The 18,774-nt window shown below is 42.0% G+C and overlaps 1 protein-coding gene across 4 annotated transcripts in view; it reads left to right on the top strand.

Moving 5' to 3' along the window:
* Positions 1–18,774, top strand: part of NRP1 (neuropilin 1) — a 115,254-nt gene that overhangs the window by 31,090 nt on the left and 65,390 nt on the right. For all 4 annotated transcript variants that reach the window (XM_075419680.1, XM_075419679.1, XM_075419678.1 and 1 more), the window contains exon 4: positions 17,913–18,094. In XM_075419680.1, the coding sequence (XP_075275795.1) occupies positions 17,913–18,094 (182 nt within the window). The remainder of the gene's footprint in view (positions 1–17,912; positions 18,095–18,774) is intronic.

The following is an 18,774-nucleotide window of genomic DNA, read 5'->3' as shown; positions in this document are numbered from 1 at the left end:
ACTGGATTGTATGCTGATTATCAAAGGGTGAAAAAGCATAATCAGCTGAGATTTGAACAGAAAATAACGCCAGCATTATGAAGGAGGTAGCACATGTATTTGTTTCCCATTTACTTTTACTGACTGAAGTATGACCACCATCCTCATTTAGAAAGTCTGGGGGAAAAGTGGTCAACCTCTCACACCTGAGGTCAGGTACAGGAAATACCCCTCTTCAAAAAAGAAATCTTTTGAATCCATTTGCCCAGTATGTCAAGAGTGAAACAAGTGGGGATAACCTGCTGGGGCACCCTGCCACGACACAGCAGAGCATCTCCCTCAGATAACCAGTTCTCCAGAGCAGCAGGGTGCTCAGCACAAGGCAATTCAGAGTAATTCTGGGTCCCTCCAATGTCAGATAATAATTTTCTGCATAAAAATTAGACTCTCCCCCAAATCCTTTGTTCTTCAGGCTCCTTGTAAGTAGCCATCTCAAGGAGCTTACACGGTAGCCTCTTTCCACACCTGGGGATTTATGCAGAAGGCTTATTAATACTTTTGAGTATTAATTGTGTAAATCCCTGCACATCTAGACAAAACTACATCCATGAGTATTTCTGGGTTATAAAGAAATGTTACCGCTTGTTATTATGTGCTTAGTAGAGTGAGGTTTGATGTAGTGGCAAGAGGAGCAAAGTGCCATATTTCACTATGAACATTTTGAAATGGAGGCTCACAAAAAATTCATAGTATTTTAAGTCTCTTTGGCCTTCTTGTTCATTGTCCATCTGCAAAGGTAAAAATTTTAAATCAAACCTACAAGGGTTAAGAGCAAGAATGCAGAGCTGTCAAATAAATATATCTATTTGCAAAAGACATATTAAATTGCAAAATTAATGATGGTGTCACTAGTATTGTAGCCATCTCGGTTCATCAAATGCTTTCAAACTCTTTCAGAGATATATCAATATCTGATTTTCCAGACTGAGAAACTGAGGCACGGGGAAGTTAACCGGCACTTGCCCTCACTGAATAGCGATGGCATAGGAACAGAGCCTGTGCTTTCAGCCTTCCAGCCAAGTATCTGCCCACTTTCTCCCATCATATCCTATGTCCCTAAACAACCTAAGTCCCATCGCACTGGAAGCCATCTAGGCTCACATTTGGTTGCATTTGAAGCATAAGATCTCAACTCTCTTTAATCTCCTGACTTTATGACCCTGTTAGCTACTGTGTGAGCAGTACAGAGCTGTAACGACATGGAAAGTTTACAGGTGGCTAAACAGGCAACCCCCGGGCAGCATGGCAGTCCTGCCCAGTTCCCTTCCGACACTCTGGCCTTCCTGGCCAGTGGCTCTCACAAAGCCTGAATGACTCCCAGCTTCCAACTTGCCACATGTTGGACATCTGCATCTGCGCTGCAGTAAAAGACTTGACTGCAGCATCCGTAATGGTGCCAAATCTTTATCCAGTTAGTGGCAAAGCTGTGGTGGCATAGGTTTTATTATCCCTGGTGGGAACATTCAGGATTGAACACAGTCTATGACATTATTAGTACCTCAGCCAGTTGAATAAAAATAGTTCAGACGTGTCCCTGTGTTGTAATCACATTGCATGCAAGAACGGCAATTTCTGGTAGAGTTTATCACTGCTCTGAGCAGCACCATTAACGAGCAGTACTGTTATTTTCCCAGAGCATAATGCTGCATAGAAACCTTACCCAGGTTCTTTCCAGCTGATATATCCTTTTGTTGCTGGTGTGAGAGGCTCTTCCATGATCCTTATTCCTATGGGGAAAAAAGAGGCAATCCTTCATCAGTTCTTCTCTTATCCCTCTACTCGTTCTGATTTTTGTGAATTCCCATGTGGAATTTTCATGGGGGAAGGGACAAAGGTTTGAATATTTCTCAAAGTTGTCTGGCTGATGTAATTCCTACATTAGACGTGTGGCAATCATGCAAGGGCAGAGGACATTTCATGGTATCTGAGGAGAAATGTGCAGTAAATGAGGAAAAGCTGAAATACGGGCTGTTATATGCCAAATACGTGAAAATTCAATTCACTGGAGCTGTTTCAGGAATCTGTTCATCTCAACATGTGTTGGTGCTGTGAGTCAGGCAGGATTTTTCCTCTCCAATACTCTGTTAGTCTCTTAACATCCCTTTGTTCAGAGAGAGAGAAAGGAGGACTGGCTTTACAGTGCCCACGAGACCAAACTCAGGTTAAAGCTAATGAGGAATGTGTACGTTTAATTTGTTAAAGGGTTTTTCTGCATGTTTCAGGAAAGAGGGGGGATTATTACCATTTCACCCCTGTAATAAAAACCAGGATCCTGTATCTTGAAAATGTTTACAATGTTACAAAATGAGGTTATGTTACATTGTAAAATTTTAAAGGGGACTATGTGCTGACACCTAGGCTCAACGGCATGAAATACGTGAGCTGTTCAAACAGGAGAAGTTTATATTTAAAAGTTATGAAAATAATGTTTTCATCTGCAAAAAACAAGTGCTTTTGACAAGAAGTTTGAGATTCCCCCAACTATAGATTCTCCCCCTGCCAGGTACCAACTGTTTTACTCAGCATAGGGGATGAACAAGTTGCGTTTATCATCTGGGTCAAAGCTGGGTGTGATGTCGGTTCTTTGGGCATCTTAGCACTGAGAAAGCAAAACTGCAGGTTTCCTTTCATTAAGACGCTGCCGGGTGACAGTGTCTGGCTGCAGTGCTGGCAGAGGGAGGGCAGCTCCAAAAGTGAGCCTTGCGACCTGCCGTGCACCCCAGGAGCTGCACCACCTCGGGCACAGCACCAGGAGGGTCTGCAACAGGGGGACGGAGGCTGCGCTGCCAAAAGGAGTCCCTGATGCCTTCTGTGCACGCCAGACATCTCTGTGAGCCAGCTCAGGAGGCTCAAAGTGAGGAAAGGGATGGGGCATTATCTCATTTCCTTCCCAGACTTCCTACTACTGTTTTGGGCAATTTATACCTTGAAGAATGCAAAAGGCAAACAATCCTTGTTCTCCCTAATGTGAGAATGCCTGTCTTTTGCATTATTAAACCACAAAGGAAAGCATGGTGTTATCTCGCTCAGATTCTCTGCACGTACAAGAGAATCCAGCCCAAATGCATTTCACGGCTTGTCTGTCTGGGTTAGTGTGCTGCTAGCTGTGAGTGGAGAGGAAAGCATCAATGCTTAATACCACAGAGTCTTATACAGATTGTTGTTGTGTGCTTATCACTACTAAGTAGGCAAACAGAAGTAAAAGCGTTAATACATACCTGACTAGAAGAGTAAACGAAACAAAAGCCATCAAATCAGGATTTTATCCATTTAATTGCAGAGTAGGTGTTTTCATCAGCTGTGTAATGGTTTATTCCCTTTCAAGGCTTATTTATTGTAATTGATTAATGAAGACTTAGGGCACCACTCTCTTCTGGGTAACAAAAGGAAAGAAATTGCAGCACCATTTATGTTTGCAATTCATTGAGTTACTACAGGTCCCCTTGATATATCAGGTAATACATTGTTATAGCTCCATGTCACACTGTCCATTTCTCTGAGTACAAAGCAAGGACAGAAGCCTAACCCATGAAATGCAGAAGACAAATCAACATCATTATCCCATGCTTTCTCGGACCCAGTAACAGCCCTTTCCTGAAGCCTATGTTTTTCTCGATCACAGCTGCCGAAGCAGCCAGGACAAGCATGAGAGAGAGTGGTTCTAGGAGAACATTACTGCTGACCTCAAAAGAAGCAATTTCTGTGTGATTGTGTTAGTCCTGACTTCGGCTTTGCACTGCCCTGATTCCAAAGGCACAGGTCATCTCCCAGCAATGCAGCTGCAAACAAGATCTAGCCTTCACTGAGTATACGTCCAAATGCTCAGCAGATTTTAGAGAATATATCTCAAGAAGTTGCACTGATGAGAGGGGAAAAGGAAGTGGAAAGAAGACAAACTCGGTCCCGTCTAATGAATACTTCCTTGACATTTGTGCAGCTCCCGCTGGGCATTTGAGCTGGTGCGCATGTATGCAGTATGGTCCCAATTACTAAAGCCCATGAGCTGTGTATGTGTTTGTGTTGTGTGTATGTTCATTACCATGCTTGCTTTCACAAGTAAGTATTTAGTACCAGAAGAGAACTTTGCAAAATTCTTTAGCAGACACTTGTGAATTCTGGCAGGCTTTCAATTTAGTTTTCCACTTTAAAATAGTGCAGGCCCATCTACCTCTGATGCAATTCCACTAAACTCAGTAAATTTGTACCAGGGATGATGCTGATCTGCGGTGCACATTTTCCTTCCTGTAAGTCATTATCACATGCCTCTCTTTCTAAGAAAGACATTTTTATGAGAGGTGGATCACTGGGGTGGCTTTTTTTTTTGTATGGCTGGTTTGTCCCATGCGCCAGCTATAACAATGCAGTTTCACTAGGCACTGGGTCATATGGCTGACCTCAGCTAACAAGCTGTTCCTGTTTTTAGGCTACTGGGAATGTTTATTGGCCACTGTTTTCCTCCATTCTAAACACATAGTTATTTCTCAAGACCCACATAAATCATAAGGTCACAAAACTCGTAAAAACTGTGACATTCTCTGTGATGTAGGATACAGATGAACTAACTTCAGACTTAGAAGCTTTAAACATCTATGGTATATTTTATCATAATATAAATACATTCATTGAAGTTACATGTACTTTTTAGTTCAAGGATACACACAATAAAATGGTAATAAAATTGCTCAATGGGACAAACTTTTATATACTGATGTTTCAAATTGGTACAGTTTAACTGTAAGCTCTATTACAAAAACAATGTACTGTAACTCTGTATGAAACTGGGTTTAAGAGAAAAGTGATCTGTTTGCAATAAATGTTAAGTATTCATGTACTTTATAAAAAAATGATGCTGAGGATGCTATTGGATTTCCTAATGTAGACTTCAAGAGCGGAAACTCATGGGTAGGTCTGTACTAACATGCTGGATTGACACACTGATGTATGCAAAACGCAACTACCCCTAGAGGGAAACATGCTAAATTATCACTAGGAGTTTTATTCATAATGTCTATACTGAAATTGGACAACAAATTAATAGAAAACGATCAGTAGCAATCACTATAGTTAAATTTGCATAGAGGTTTCCACTCTGCTTTCCTGGCTGTGGTTGTTTTGAAATGCACATCTTCCAGGCTGAAAGTTTCCCAGACTGCTCCTCTGCTTGAGAATGAACTTTAGAAAGAGACAGCTAAAAAGATTCAGGTCTTTTTTTGTTCAAAGAATGTAAAAATATACACAGAAACATGCACACAGACATGCATACACATGTCCCTGTTGCAAAACAGAAGGAGGACCATGGGACTTTTTCAGGCAGCTTTTCAACCACACTTACTAAGATCAGAAGGCTGAAATTTGAAAGCACCATCCATGAGTAAATGTACCTTGCACTGCTCTTGTGAAATATCATTTAGAATTCACAAAGCCAGGACTTCTTTAAACTTGCCGGCTCTGCGTATTACTCATGCTGCGTAAGGGTTGTTTGTTAAAGTGGCAATGTACACAACCAGATGATTTTGTGCTGAGATAACGGCCCGCCAGGAAACACGCAGACATTATGAGTGGGTTGATCTCTGAACCACAAACGCTTCTTACTCAGCTTTGTGTGCCTCCTGTGCCAGAGAGCACTTCTAGATGCTATGGCCAGGGACTTTGCCTTTCCAAGTTTTTATTATATGAAAGAAGTAAGGAGAGATGGTTTTCATCTTTAAGTGTCACAACAGACTGCCAAAGGTCTTCTTAGCTTTATGAGAATATTTAGTTATAATGCTACACATTTCGCACACTTTAGGACTCCATTTTCAATCCAGAAAAGTCTTGAAAGCCTTTATGTAATTCAAACTTTTTTTTTCCTTCGTGATAGCTTAAGAGTCTTCCCCCTTATCCCCCTTAAAAAACTACAGGAGAAGCTCTAATATGTGTGCATGATTAAACACTGACAAGTCAAATGTTTCAACAATAAAGCTGTATTTTTTTCAATAACTCCACTTGTTTGTACGTATGCCTAGTCTTGTGGCTATATAAGGTTTTAGATACAGTCTCGACAAAAATCAGTCGATTTATTTACAAATGTCACACTTTCAGGCAAGGAGGACCCACAGAAAGCATTTGTATCAATACAGGCTAGGTATGTGAAGACACTAATCCCATAGTGGATTCTTCATTTGGCCAACAGTCTGCCCAAAGGGAATGTGGTTCAGAAATCAGAACAAAGGGAACAACACTGAGAAACATTGAGTTCCAAGTGCCTAATGCTGCATCCTTAATACTCTATTAATATAGTTCCTAACTGGAAATAAATGAAAATACTCGTCATTTTACTGCATTTACAGAGCTTCAGGACATGGTTACCATGGAAGAAAATTGCCATAACTTGTGTTCTAGAGCTGATATGTATGTCTGCAATTTCCTTTCTCCTTTAGCCTCTTTTAGTTTCATTAATTGTGGGTGTTGCTGAGAGAAGCTGTAGACAGCCCACAAGGGACAAATATTTGAGTTTCAAAAGCGTGGGACTTATTTTATATTCTGAACTTTCACAGTTTCTGTGAAAATCTAACATCTACCTAGTACTTTTAAAAGTCAGGTTCCTAAGGTTATGATTAATACACCACATAGATCCCAACTGGATAATTACAAATTAATCAGCCTTGCAAAACTCCCAAATGGAGTACTATAAGGTTGCCATCACCTTAAAGCATTCCTTTTTTACTTTAATGAGAAAAAAAAGAAATCAGAAACGATTCTGATCTTCATTTGATAGAACTCTTTCTCTGTTCTTTAGGCAATTGAGGAAGTAAACCTGAAGCTTCTGTAACTTACCAATTAAGCAAGCTTTTTAGTGAATTCAGCAGTACATGCTAACAGCACCAATCAAACTACAAATCATTTAAGTAGTTAGGCACATGTAAACAACATTTAGTGGATATAGAGGCGTACAGAGAGCCTTTCAGTCCTTGCAGCAGTGTGAGTGTGTCATGGTCACTCGGCTGCAGTGACCATGAAATGGTTGAGTTCAGGATCCTGCGTGGAGGAAGCAGGGCGATAAGCAGGATCAAAACCCTGGACCTCAGGAGGGCTGACTTTGCCCTCTTCAAGGAGCTATTGGGAGGAATCCCGTGGGCCAGGGCTCTCGAAGGCAGGGGGGTCCATGAGTGCTGGTCGCTCTTTAAACAACACTTCTTCCATGCACAGGAGCAATGCATCCCCCTGAGAAAGAAATTTAGCAAAGGAGGCAGGAGACCTGCATGGTTAAACAAGGAGCTTCTAGCGGAGATCAGGCAGAAGAGAAAGGTCCATGGAATGTGGAAAGAGGGACAGGCCACTTGGGAAGAGTATAGAAACGTGGTGAGAGCATGCAGGGATGCGACGAGGAAGGCCAAGGCTCACCTGGAATTGAAGCTGGCAAGGGATGTCAAAAACAAGAAGAAGGGCTTCTTCAACTACATCAGCAGCAAAAGGAAGGCTAGGAACAACGTGGGGCCGCTGCTGAATGAGGCGGGTGTCCTGGTGACGGAGGATGCGGAGAAGGCAGAGCTACTGAATGCCTTCTTTGCTTCAGTCTTCAGTGCTAAGACTGGCCCTCAGGAATCCCAGGCCCCGGAGGTAAGAGAAGAAGCCTGCAGAGAGGACGACTTTCCCTTGGTCGAGGAGGACTGTGTGAGGGATCACTTAAGCGATCTGGATGTCCACAAATCCATGGGCCCCGATGGAATGCACCTACGAGTGCTGAGGGAGCTGGCGGATGTCATTGCTGAGCCACTCTCCATCATCTTTGAGAGGTCTTGGAGGACAGGAGAGGTGCCCGAGGACTGGAGAAAGGCCAATGTCACTCCAATCTTCAAAAAGGGCAAGAAGGAGGACCCAGGGAACTACAGGCCGGTCAGCCTCACCTCCATCCTGGGAAAGGTGATGGAGCAGCTTATCCTGGAGGCCATCACCAAGCAAGTGGAAGAAAAGAAGGTTATCAGGAGTAGTCAGCATGGATTCACCAAGGGGAAATCATGCCTGACCAATCTGATAGCTTTCTACAATGACATGACTGGCTGGGTAGACGAAGGGAGAGCTGTGGATGTTGTCTACCTTGACTTCAGCAAGGCTTTCAATACGGTCTCCCATGATATCCTCCTAGGGAAGCTGAGGAAGTGTGGGCTGGATGAGTGGTCAGTGAAGTGGATAGAGAACTGGCTGAATGGCAGAACTCAGAGGGTTGTCATCAGTGGCGCTGAGTCTAGTTGGAGGCTGGTGACAAGTGGTGTCCCCCAGGGGTCAGTACTGGGCCCAGTCTTGTTTAACTTCTTCATCAACGACCTGGATGAAGAGTTAGAATGTACCCTCAGCAAGTTTGCTGACGACACCAAACTGGGAGGTGTGGTAGATACACCAGAAGGCTGTGCTGCCATTCAGCGTGACCTGGATAGGCTGGAAAGCTGGGCAGAGAGGAACCTGATGAGGTTCAACAAGGGCAAGTGCAGGGTCCTGCACCTGGGGAGGAACAACCTCATGCACCAGTACAGGCTTGGGGTGGACCTGCTGGAGAGCAGCTCTGCGGAGAGGGACCTGGGTGTCCTGGTGGACGACAGGTTAACCATGAGCCAGCAGTGTGCCCTGGCTGCCAAGAAAGCCAATGGGATCCTGGGGTGCATCAAGAGGAGTGTGGCCAGCAGGACGAGGGAGGTTCTCCTTCCCCTCTACACTGCCCTGGTGAGGCCTCATCTGGAGTACTGTGTCCAGTTCTGGGCTTCCCACTTCAAGAAAGATGAAGAGCTACTGGAGAGAGTCCAGCGGAGGGCTACGAGGATGGTGAGGGGACTGGAGCATCTCCCCTACGAGGAGAGGCTGAGGGAGCTGGGCTTATTCAGCCTGAAGAAGAGAAGGCTGCGAGGGGACCTTATAAATGCCTACAAATATCTGAAGGGTGGGTGTCAGGAGGATGGGGCCAAGCTCTTTTCAGTGGTGCCCAGTGACAGGACAAGGGGCAATGGGCACAAACTGAGGCACAGGAAGTTCCGTCTGAACATGAGGAAGAACTTCTTGCCTCTGAGGGTGACGGAGCCCTGGAACAGGCTGCCCAGGGAGGTGGTGGAGTCTCCTTCTCTGGAGATATTCAAGACCCGCCTGGACAAGGTCCTGTGCAGCCTGCTGTAGGTGACCCTGCTTCGGCAGGGGGGTTGGACTAGATGACCCACAGAGGTCCCTTCCAACCCCTACTATTCTGTGATTCTGTGATTCTGTGATTCTGTGATATGCATGAGTCTCTGTATGCAAGTAATTTAGTCTAGTTCTCTTACAGAAATCACACAAATGTATTTGTGAGACTGTGTGAGACTTTGCAGGTCCTCCTTCTAGTCATTCCAAGGCTTAAGAAAACTTCCAAGCTTCGAGCCTCTGTTAAGAAGCTTTATTGGAAACCCACAGATGCCATTAGGAATCTTTCCATTATTTCAGGAGGAGCTAGACTGGGCTTTTGTATTTAAAACACGGTATCTGGCTATCTGGGCTTTGTTCCTTGCTGTTTGCAAAATTTCTGGGAGACTGTTGGCACTCAATCTCTTTCTTCTGTCTCCACATATGTAAAATGAGAATGACAACTTTACCTCAGAGGAATGCTGCAAAGCTTCACTTATAAACAGATTGGCATACTTGGATGAAGTTTCTCAACTAACGAGAAGTTTTCTGATTGATGGGCGTCTCCTGGGAGGTCATGAAAACAAAAACAAAACTGTGTAATTGAGTTTTTGGAAATTATTTTTTTTTTGCTTACAAGAGTCTACTCTTATGCAAGATGACTGCTTGTGCCATCTTTTTTCTCTCTCTTATCACCTAGAATATCTTTCCAAATCAAACCATGTCAAATTAGTGGCTAAATACCAAACTAAGCAAAGGCATAACCCTCACACCTGAAAAGTGCATGTGAAAGAAAGTAAAACTTGAGGTATAGCAAGTAATAAGAAAAGTACTTTTTAAACAATATGTATTTTTTCCAGTTTCTTAAACTCTTAGCTGGCTCAAGGTAGATAAAGTAACTATGAAACAACCAGTAAAAATTAGACTACACTTTCTTTTGTGAAGAACACTGGAAAATTGGCAAGAGGTAGGATGTTGCAGTGAAATAGTGAGGTGAACAAGTTGTAAATTACTCTAATATCTTCCAGATGGCATATTTTACTTGGGAACTGAGTTTAGAGTAATTAGAGGCATGTGAATTTCCTATAAATACTAAACTTCACCAGTTTGACACTAGAAAACTCCTTCATCTCTGAAGCCTTTAAACTGCTAAGTGTTTCTTTCCCCCCCACTTAAAGTGGAAGTCATGGATTTGTAAATTTGTCTTATTTGACAGACAGAAACATTTTTCCATGAAAAGATAGTATTTTTTAATGCCAGAAAGTTATGAACTGAAGTTCCTCACTGAAGAGGTTTAAAATTGAATGTTTCTTCCCAGAAGAGGTTTTCATTTTTATGTACTGGGATCATTATGTTATAATTTATTACAGTATGTGGCAAGCAGTGAAATCAATGGCATTTGCCCTAACTTCAAGATCAAATCTGTTCATTGGTGAAATGCTTTTTACAGATAGATATGCTGAAGACCTTAGCACATGAATTTTGCTTTTACGTCCCTTAGGACACTGCGATAGTAAAATGGCAAAACCTGGTCCACAGCTCTGATTCCTCTTCAATATCTGCACAACATTGCTACATTCATTCCCAGAATGAATCCTGGTGTTCACATTTCTGTTGAGGAATTCTCCAGGTTTTATTTGGTGTAAATAGAATAGAACTAAGTAAATAGATGGTAAAATATTCTGTCACCACTTGCACCCTCTTTAGCCATAAATCAGTGGAAACTGGCTTAGATCCATTGACATAAAGGGGCTAATCTCATTTGCAGCAGCTAAAGATCTGTCTACTGTTCTCAGTGGAGCTGTACAGATAAAAGTGCAGATATAATCTTGATTACTTAGTTCAGATTTTCAGTTCTGCCGGTCCCAGGTACTCAAAAGGCATGAGCCAAACAACCAGAAGCATGTGATAAGATGAAGGATAAATCAGATTTTAAAATACTAGTGATTATTTTCTATTACTTCTGGGTTTTGAACTTTTATTGGTTAAGGTATGTTGTATTTCACATTCCCCTGTTCAGCAGAAAATCAAAAGCTTAATTTTAAAATGAAAGGGCAAATCCCAAAGCTTTAGATGATTCCAGAAACCAATGTAATAACAAAACTGTTGCTAACATTAGTCGCAATCAAACTATTACAGCGGGTAACTGTAGATCTTCATCAGTGTCTTTGTTACATCTTTTCTTTTTTTCACTACAGCATTGTCTTGTACTAAAATAGACCCTCACTAGTTCATTCGTAATGGAGACCCACTGTCAGTTAATGGCATTAGTTAATTACTGAACAGTGGCCAAATCCCAGTGGCCTTATTCCCAGAAATCTCTTAGGTTGACAGGACCTTTGTATGAGTACCTTCAGTGAATTTTGGCCCTGGGTGAAGACCATAAAAACACCAGCTCACAAAAGACCAATGGAAACAAAGGCCCCCCAAACTGACAGGGATTTCAGTAAATTACAAACCATTAATCGATTGCAAATTGTGTATTTAAATATCCAACACTTCAGAGAGCTGTGGGATTCAGATGAAATGTTGTCTTCCTTAGGGGGCTTCATCCACCCCATGAATCCAGTACAAGCAAAAGCAGTTTAAAAGCCTCCTGCCATGGGCACTCGCACCCACCTCCCCCTTTCTCATGGAGTCTGCAGTGCCTGGCTGGTGCTAATTCAACTGTATGCATGTCCATGCTCAGAGAAATGATCTGTTGGGCTTTTTAATAGGTTGAAGAAAGAAAGAAAGAGAGAGAAAGTGAAAGAGAGAGAGAGAAAGAAAGAGGGAAAGAGAAACTAAGAGAGAAACAGAGAAAGAAAGAGAGAGAGAAAAAGAGAGAAAGAAGGAAAGAAAGAAAGAAAGAAAGAAAGAAAGAAAGAAAGAAAGAAAGAAAGAAAGAAAGAAAGAAAGAAAGAAAGAAAGAAAGAAAGAAAGAAAGAAAGAAAGAAAGAAAGAAAGAAAGAAAGAAAGAAAGAAAGAAAGAAAGAAAGAGAAAGAGAAAGAAAGTAAGAAAAATAAAAAAGAAAAAGAAAAAGAAAAAGAAAAAAGGAAGGAAGGAAGGAAGGAAGGAAGGAAGGAAGGAAGGAAGGAAGGAAGGAAGGAAGGAAGGAAGGAAGGAAGGAAGGAAGGAAGGAAGGAAGGAAGGAAGGAAGGAAGGAAGGAAAGAAGGAAGGAAGGAAGGAAGGAAGGAAGGAAGGAAGGAAGGAAGGAAGGAAGGAAAGAAGGAAGGAAGGAAGGAAGGAAGGAAGGAAGGAAGGAAGGAAGGAAGGAAGGAAGGAAGGAAGGAAGGAGAGAGAAATAATGTAAAAAAAGAGTCACTTCACTCATCTCGTCAAAGACATGTCTACACCTACAGTTGACTTGGGAGATGGCAAAAGGCTTTGTTGAGAAGACTGCAGTGTGTGATGGGAGCGAGCAGCCAGGCAGGAATGCACTACACAGCACCCCATGGCACCAGGCACATTGGGAAGGGGCTAAAAACCAAAAAAACCTCCACCGCTCCCAGCCGTTGTGGTGCCTTGTGGTGCTGACGGAGCACCCATGCCCTGTGCAGGCGTGGTGGCTGGCTGCAGACCCAGCGGTCACCCAGGATCCACCGAGGGCCACGTGCTGCTTTCACCTCCGTCGAGGCGTGTGCTGAGGCCCATGTGTGAGGAGTCATGTCCCCTCCGGTGGGATACCTGCATGGACAGTCCCAGCTGCCAGGGAAGGCTAGCATGTCTCCACAGGAGGAGGCTGCCCCTCTAACACCCATAGACCGGTCACCTTGACAGGGTGGGCACAGGAGGCCCCAGAGAGCAGTCAGGCTGTTTGGAGCCTTGAATGGAAAGCAACCTGACAGACACTGAGGTTACAGGGAGAAAAAACTTAATTTTTTATTTTTAACAGCATGTATTTCTTTTTCTTGTTGCTAAAAAACTGGGATTAAAGTTGGTGTCCCTTGAGTGCCTGCAGTTCTTAAGCTTTTAGCTCTGGGATACAGATTGCCCTGTGCCACAAGCACTGCAGTCAATCCCACACCGCTAACCCTCAGTCACTAATGGGGCACAAATCCGCGGTGCAGAACAACTTGAAACTCTTTATTTAGACTTCCTCTATGCAATGCCTTCTGTTCAGCTAAAATGGAGCCTTGCAAAGAATAAAAAAAAAGCTTTATAAAATAAAGCCAAAAGAAAGACACATACTAAGAAGTAAATTCTCAGAACCAAAGATGCTCTGACCAGGGTGGATAATTTATGTCAGGGAGAGGTTTAGCAGCTTGGTGGAAGTGGAATCAAAGTGATAAAAGAAACAGAGAGGTGGAAAAACTTTTCATTCTAACAGATGAATTACCAAAATACTCGTAACCACCCTATAGATGCAGATCATAGTAGGCTGCAGAAAAATATGGTGTATTCAGACATAAAATGTAGTTGCATACCCTTCACTGATTGTTTTGTAAGGTAAAATGGCAGGCAGTTACATTTCAGCTGAGTTCTGCATATGTCTTGGGAAGGAATTCTTTTAGGCAAAAGGCATAAGATCTCACTGCCCTAATAATAGGAAAGTGTGCAGAAGCGGAGTGTAGCTTGGCAAACTGGCTGGCTTCGGCAGCAGGCAGGGCTTCCCAGCATTTTCACTTCACTTTCTGCAGTACATGGTGCTATGGTGCACTTCAGGGGTCTCCAGCACATTCGGAACTGAAACCAGACCTAAGCGCTGTTATCACCTACTAGAAACTGGAAATAGTAAATTCACCAAAATCTGTAGTCTGCAGCTGTTTATGTTTTTCATTGCCCAGTGCTCATTTTATAGGTATTGCTTGGCCTTTTCCTCAAACCGGTAACTTACACTTTCCAAAAAAAGAGCAGGTTTTTTGCAATTCCTTCAACAATTTGTAGAGGAGTTCTAGATTCCCTCATCTTTCCAATGGGAATCTGTCCCAGACATTGTTTTACTGAACCATAAAATTCAGGCCATCTAGTAATGGCATGTTCAGGCATCGGCTGGGAGGAGGGGGGAGTGTGCGAGCTCTGCAGTGCGTGTCAGCAGGCTCCCACCTGAGAGCCACGCGCCGTCCTCGCACACCCCAGAGGGTGCAAACAGAAAGCAAACAAAAATGGGATACCCGGAAAGACCCAGACAAGCAGAAAGGGAATGCTTTTTGCATCGTGACATAGTGGCTCCGTGAACATATCCACTGATTACCTCCTCTTCTGGGCAATCATCTCCGATTTTTGCGCATGAACTCATGCCCTAGTCTTTCACCTGAAACTACACTCCATGGTTAGCGCCATGTTTATATTTACGTCTCTGTGCCATAAACCCTAAAGGACTATAACATTACAAGAAATATTTGCCACACCATTGGCAGCAGTAACTGAGCGAAGAATTGCCAAGTGGGAAATCCAAATTTGCAAACTCAGTATTCTGGGCTGCGCGCCAAGCCTGTCTGGGTGCTGTAGAGGTGACACATTCAGTCTCCTCACAGGGATGCCAGTGTGCCAACTGCATCCCTGGCACAGCATCTTCTCCTGACAAACTTATGGAGAAGAACTGCTACCAAGTCCAGAGGGAGACGCAAGCTGCTTTCTGAGCTTCCTTGGCAGCAAATCCATTTTCAAGTTGTGACTGTACTTTCTCCTATTTACAAGAACAGTTGTTTGTGATACACTATGGTCTCTGGTATGATTTTGAAAAGTGCAAAAATGACAGCGGAATATTGGTTTCCAAGTATAAACTAGTAAAATCCAGAGTAATTTCATTTCCGCAAGAAAAAAAAAATACAGATACTCACAGCAGCCCAGATATCTGATGTTGCCACTAGTGTAGGAGAACCCAAATCCATTTGTTAACTGCCAAGTGAAAGACACAGTCCTTAGACTATGAAGGTTGTGGGCTGATCTCTGAAGTTTCCCCTTTTCACATCGTACTTCATACCCGTTGTCTTACAGCTAAACTTCTTTTCTGTCTGTCAGTAATTTTTCAAAGCAAAAGGAAAATACTGAAAAATCCCCCAGTATTCCACAGGGCTGCATAACCTATAACTTGCAAAATCCATTAGAAGATAGCCTTTTAGTAACCAAATTATGTCACTTACAATTGCACAGCAGCCAGAAAGAGCACCATAAATTACAGTTCTGTCACTCTAAGGGACAATGGAAAGGTGTGGGCCGACTGTTGCTATAAAAGAGGAAACCTAGAAGAGTGATAGAAATCAATTTGAATATTTTTTGCCAAATTTTCTTTGTATAGTAGCAAAATTGGTACTTACAGATTAGGGTTTTTTTGGCTGTATACAAAAGACTTAGTAAGACTATAGCAAGTTGTTTATTAGGTGTAGCAGAATAAAAATACTGAATTCAAACCTTTTGGCTTTTTTTTTTCTTCTTTATATGTCAAGTAAAAAAGCATGTAGAAATTTGCTTGGCATTTGTAGTTAAAATTTTTCATATAATTGAATAATTCAGAAATAGGGTTCTTCTTGATATTCATTTGAAAAACCATCTAATGTTGAGGCTTGAGCAAGAAATGGTTCCTGGGAAACTGGTGAAATAGTGTGATCATGGAGAGAAGAGCAAAGATTGTCACTCAGATGTTGTGGTTTTATGTGGTTACTCTTTCTTTTTAACAAGCAATTAATTATTAGGAGAAAGGTTGTCTTGTTAAAAAATCTCAACATCAATTTTTTTTTCCCTGAAGTCTAAAAACTAGCAGCCTGCATTCCAGAGTACTTTCAGTAGGCTTTGAAGGGAACCTAGAGCTGCTCTTCTTAAGGACATTTCTAAAGGAAAAAAGGAAAAAAAAACACCAAAGAAAAATAATTCTGAGGTCTTCTTACAACACTCCTGCCAACTTTCAAATCCTGTTACACATATATCATAAAGAAATTATAGACAGAATGGAAGTCTAATTTTTAAAAAGTGCAGGCTACTTAAAGTATCTGTAAAATTATCGGAGAAGAGAACATTTCCGCTTGATATTTGCACCAATCTGAAACGGGACAGTGAAGCTAACTAGCTGAGCAATTGCTACTAGAAAAATCAAATATATAAGAGGAAATGCAGTTAACACAATATTTCACATATGTTAATGCTTACAGTTCCATCAGTGTCAGCTTTATTTTCTACTTGATATACACCAAAGCTGGCACACAATTTTAACTGATGAGGTAATGTCGTTTTTAATTTAAGGAGCCTTAAGCCGTCCACTTTAACTGGTGATATCATCTTTGCCGTTGTCTCACAGGGCTTCATGTAAACATAAGTAATGTGCCCTGGATGGTTTGGAGCAGAGTTGTTAAAAATGACATTGGTCATCATGAAGACATTTTTTTCCTTTGATCTCTTTAAAAATGTCAGGCACACTTTATTGTCCTGTCATTTTTAGCTCTTCCTTGTGTATTAGTATGCTTGGAACATTTCAGTGAACAGAACAGTAGAATAAAGGTCTAAACAAATTAATGGCAATGTTTTAATGTCAGTCGTAGTAGGATAATGAAAAGTAAATGAGATTGTCTGGCTAACAGCAACTTGTTAAATAAAACGGCAGCACGGCTGAGACACAAAGGCGCAGGGGCATAGAAAAGCCTTTTGCCACAGTTGGAAAGAGGCACGAAGCCCAACCCAGCCTCCAAATGCCACCACTTTCAGGAGAAGATTAAACTGATTCTACAGATTGTGTCCACTCCTCCTTCCTGTCCAGGGTCAAGTGAAATCATCTGCTAATAAAACTTAAAAACACACCTGTCTCCGCACTTGCAGCTTCTGCCTCCCTGTGACTTTTATTCTCATTTGTACTGTCAGCTGGGTCAGTGCAGCAAGCTCTCTGAAACCAAGTCCATCAGACCAAGCCCTACGTATTGGCATCTGTGGTGACAGGGCTGAGGAACCCTGACGTGACTGTTGCTCCCAGGCAAACTTTTACCACCAGTCATTATTGCATTTTACATACGTTTTCACAGAATCACAGAATGGTAGGGGTCAGGAGGGACCTCTGTGGATCATCTAGTCCAACCCCTCAAGTCCTCAGGAGTCAAGCAAGTAACCAGGCGAGGATTTAGCCCAGCCTGTTCAGTAATCAGATGCTGTGAACATTATAATGTGGACTTCTTGATTCAAATACCTAAGCAAAGATGGTTTGTAAATGCAACAAGTTTTGTCTGAGAAAAACCGAGTGCTGTGACCGACGTGTGGATTTTGTGATTTGCTCCAAACTATTTGTCCAGCTAACAAGGAGGATAACAGATTTTCTACCACTGATCTGAAACATGGTGGAGTTTTGAACAAAATCTAATGTTTAGGGATTTATTTATTATTCTGTGGACATATGTTTGGAGGACAGCATATGGAAATCAAAGTATTGTTCATAAAGAGCTTCAGCCAAAAAGACATTTTTGAATTCATAACAGAACTTCACAGTTTGAAAAGAGTGCTATGCATTATGTATTGATAACAACACTACACAGACAAAGGAACACAATTTAATAATACAGAATTGTGCTCATGAGATTTCCTTTTTTTTTGTTAATTGGTTACTTTAGCTGACATTGTCTGCAAGCATAATGGACGCCATTCTTCCTAATAGTTCCATGTTGCCAGATGATGTCTACAGACATAATGTAGTCCATTTTAATTATTTCATTTTGCTTACATCTTTCAGCATAATGCATTTTCCAAGCAAGCTAGCATTTTTCTTGATTATCTATGTTGTGTTATGGTTTCTAAATTAATTAGGTCTCCTTCTTTCCTGGAAGTTAAAAGTTTCTTCCTTCCATTTATCTACAGGTATGATTATGTTGAAGTGATTGATGGAGATAATGCTGATGGACGCTTATGGGGAAAGTACTGTGGAAAAATTGCTCCCCCTCCTTTAGTGTCTTCGGGACCATATCTTTTTATTAAATTTGTTTCCGACTATGAGACACATGGAGCAGGATTTTCTATCCGTTATGAAGTTTTCAAAAGAGGTGAGAAACAATTTGTTGTTATGTAGCTCATAACCTATGATTTTTGCTTTCATCAGAAAGTTCACCATAATTCTTTGGGATGTGGGGGACATATGAAAATGCTTAAAAAAGAAAATTGTATTACCCTTGTCATTCCAATGGCATGTATTCAGTGGGCATAAAGGATTATGAATCCAATGGGTCATCTGCATTTGAGGATTGACTCCTCTGGATGTAATGTGATAGTCTTCATCAGCTGTTTGTTTCGACCTTCTTAAAGCCATTAGCTTTCTTCCTTTTTTTTCCTTCTTTTTTTTTGTTTTGTGTGTGTGTGATAATAATTGATGTATGATTTACAATGTTACTGCCTTAACAGCACTGTAACCTTCTGAGTCCCTGACTTATTTTGGTTAGTGTTTTGCTCTGCATTCCCTAGAGACAGCTGTGGGCTCGGAAAGGACCAGAGTACACATGGGCAGCAGATGATGCTGTTGCTTTCACAAATCATATTTGGGAGGTAAAGGAGAGGAGAAGCTCACACTGTTCACAGCCATGTCTGGCTGGATGCTTGTGCCAGGAGTTCAGTGCTGGTGAGCACAGATAGCTGTATGGGGCACAGAGAAAGCCCAGACAAACAAACAGCCCACAATTAACCAGACCTATAGACAGTCCCTCTTTGATAATTCTCTTTCTGAGTCAAT

Source organism: Opisthocomus hoazin, chromosome 4, assembly GCF_030867145.1.
Source record: "Opisthocomus hoazin isolate bOpiHoa1 chromosome 4, bOpiHoa1.hap1, whole genome shotgun sequence".
Classification (NCBI taxonomy): Eukaryota; Metazoa; Chordata; class Aves; order Opisthocomiformes; family Opisthocomidae; genus Opisthocomus; species Opisthocomus hoazin.
The sequence above is the reverse complement of the archived record's forward strand: the minus strand, read 5'-3'. Positions and strand labels throughout refer to the sequence as shown.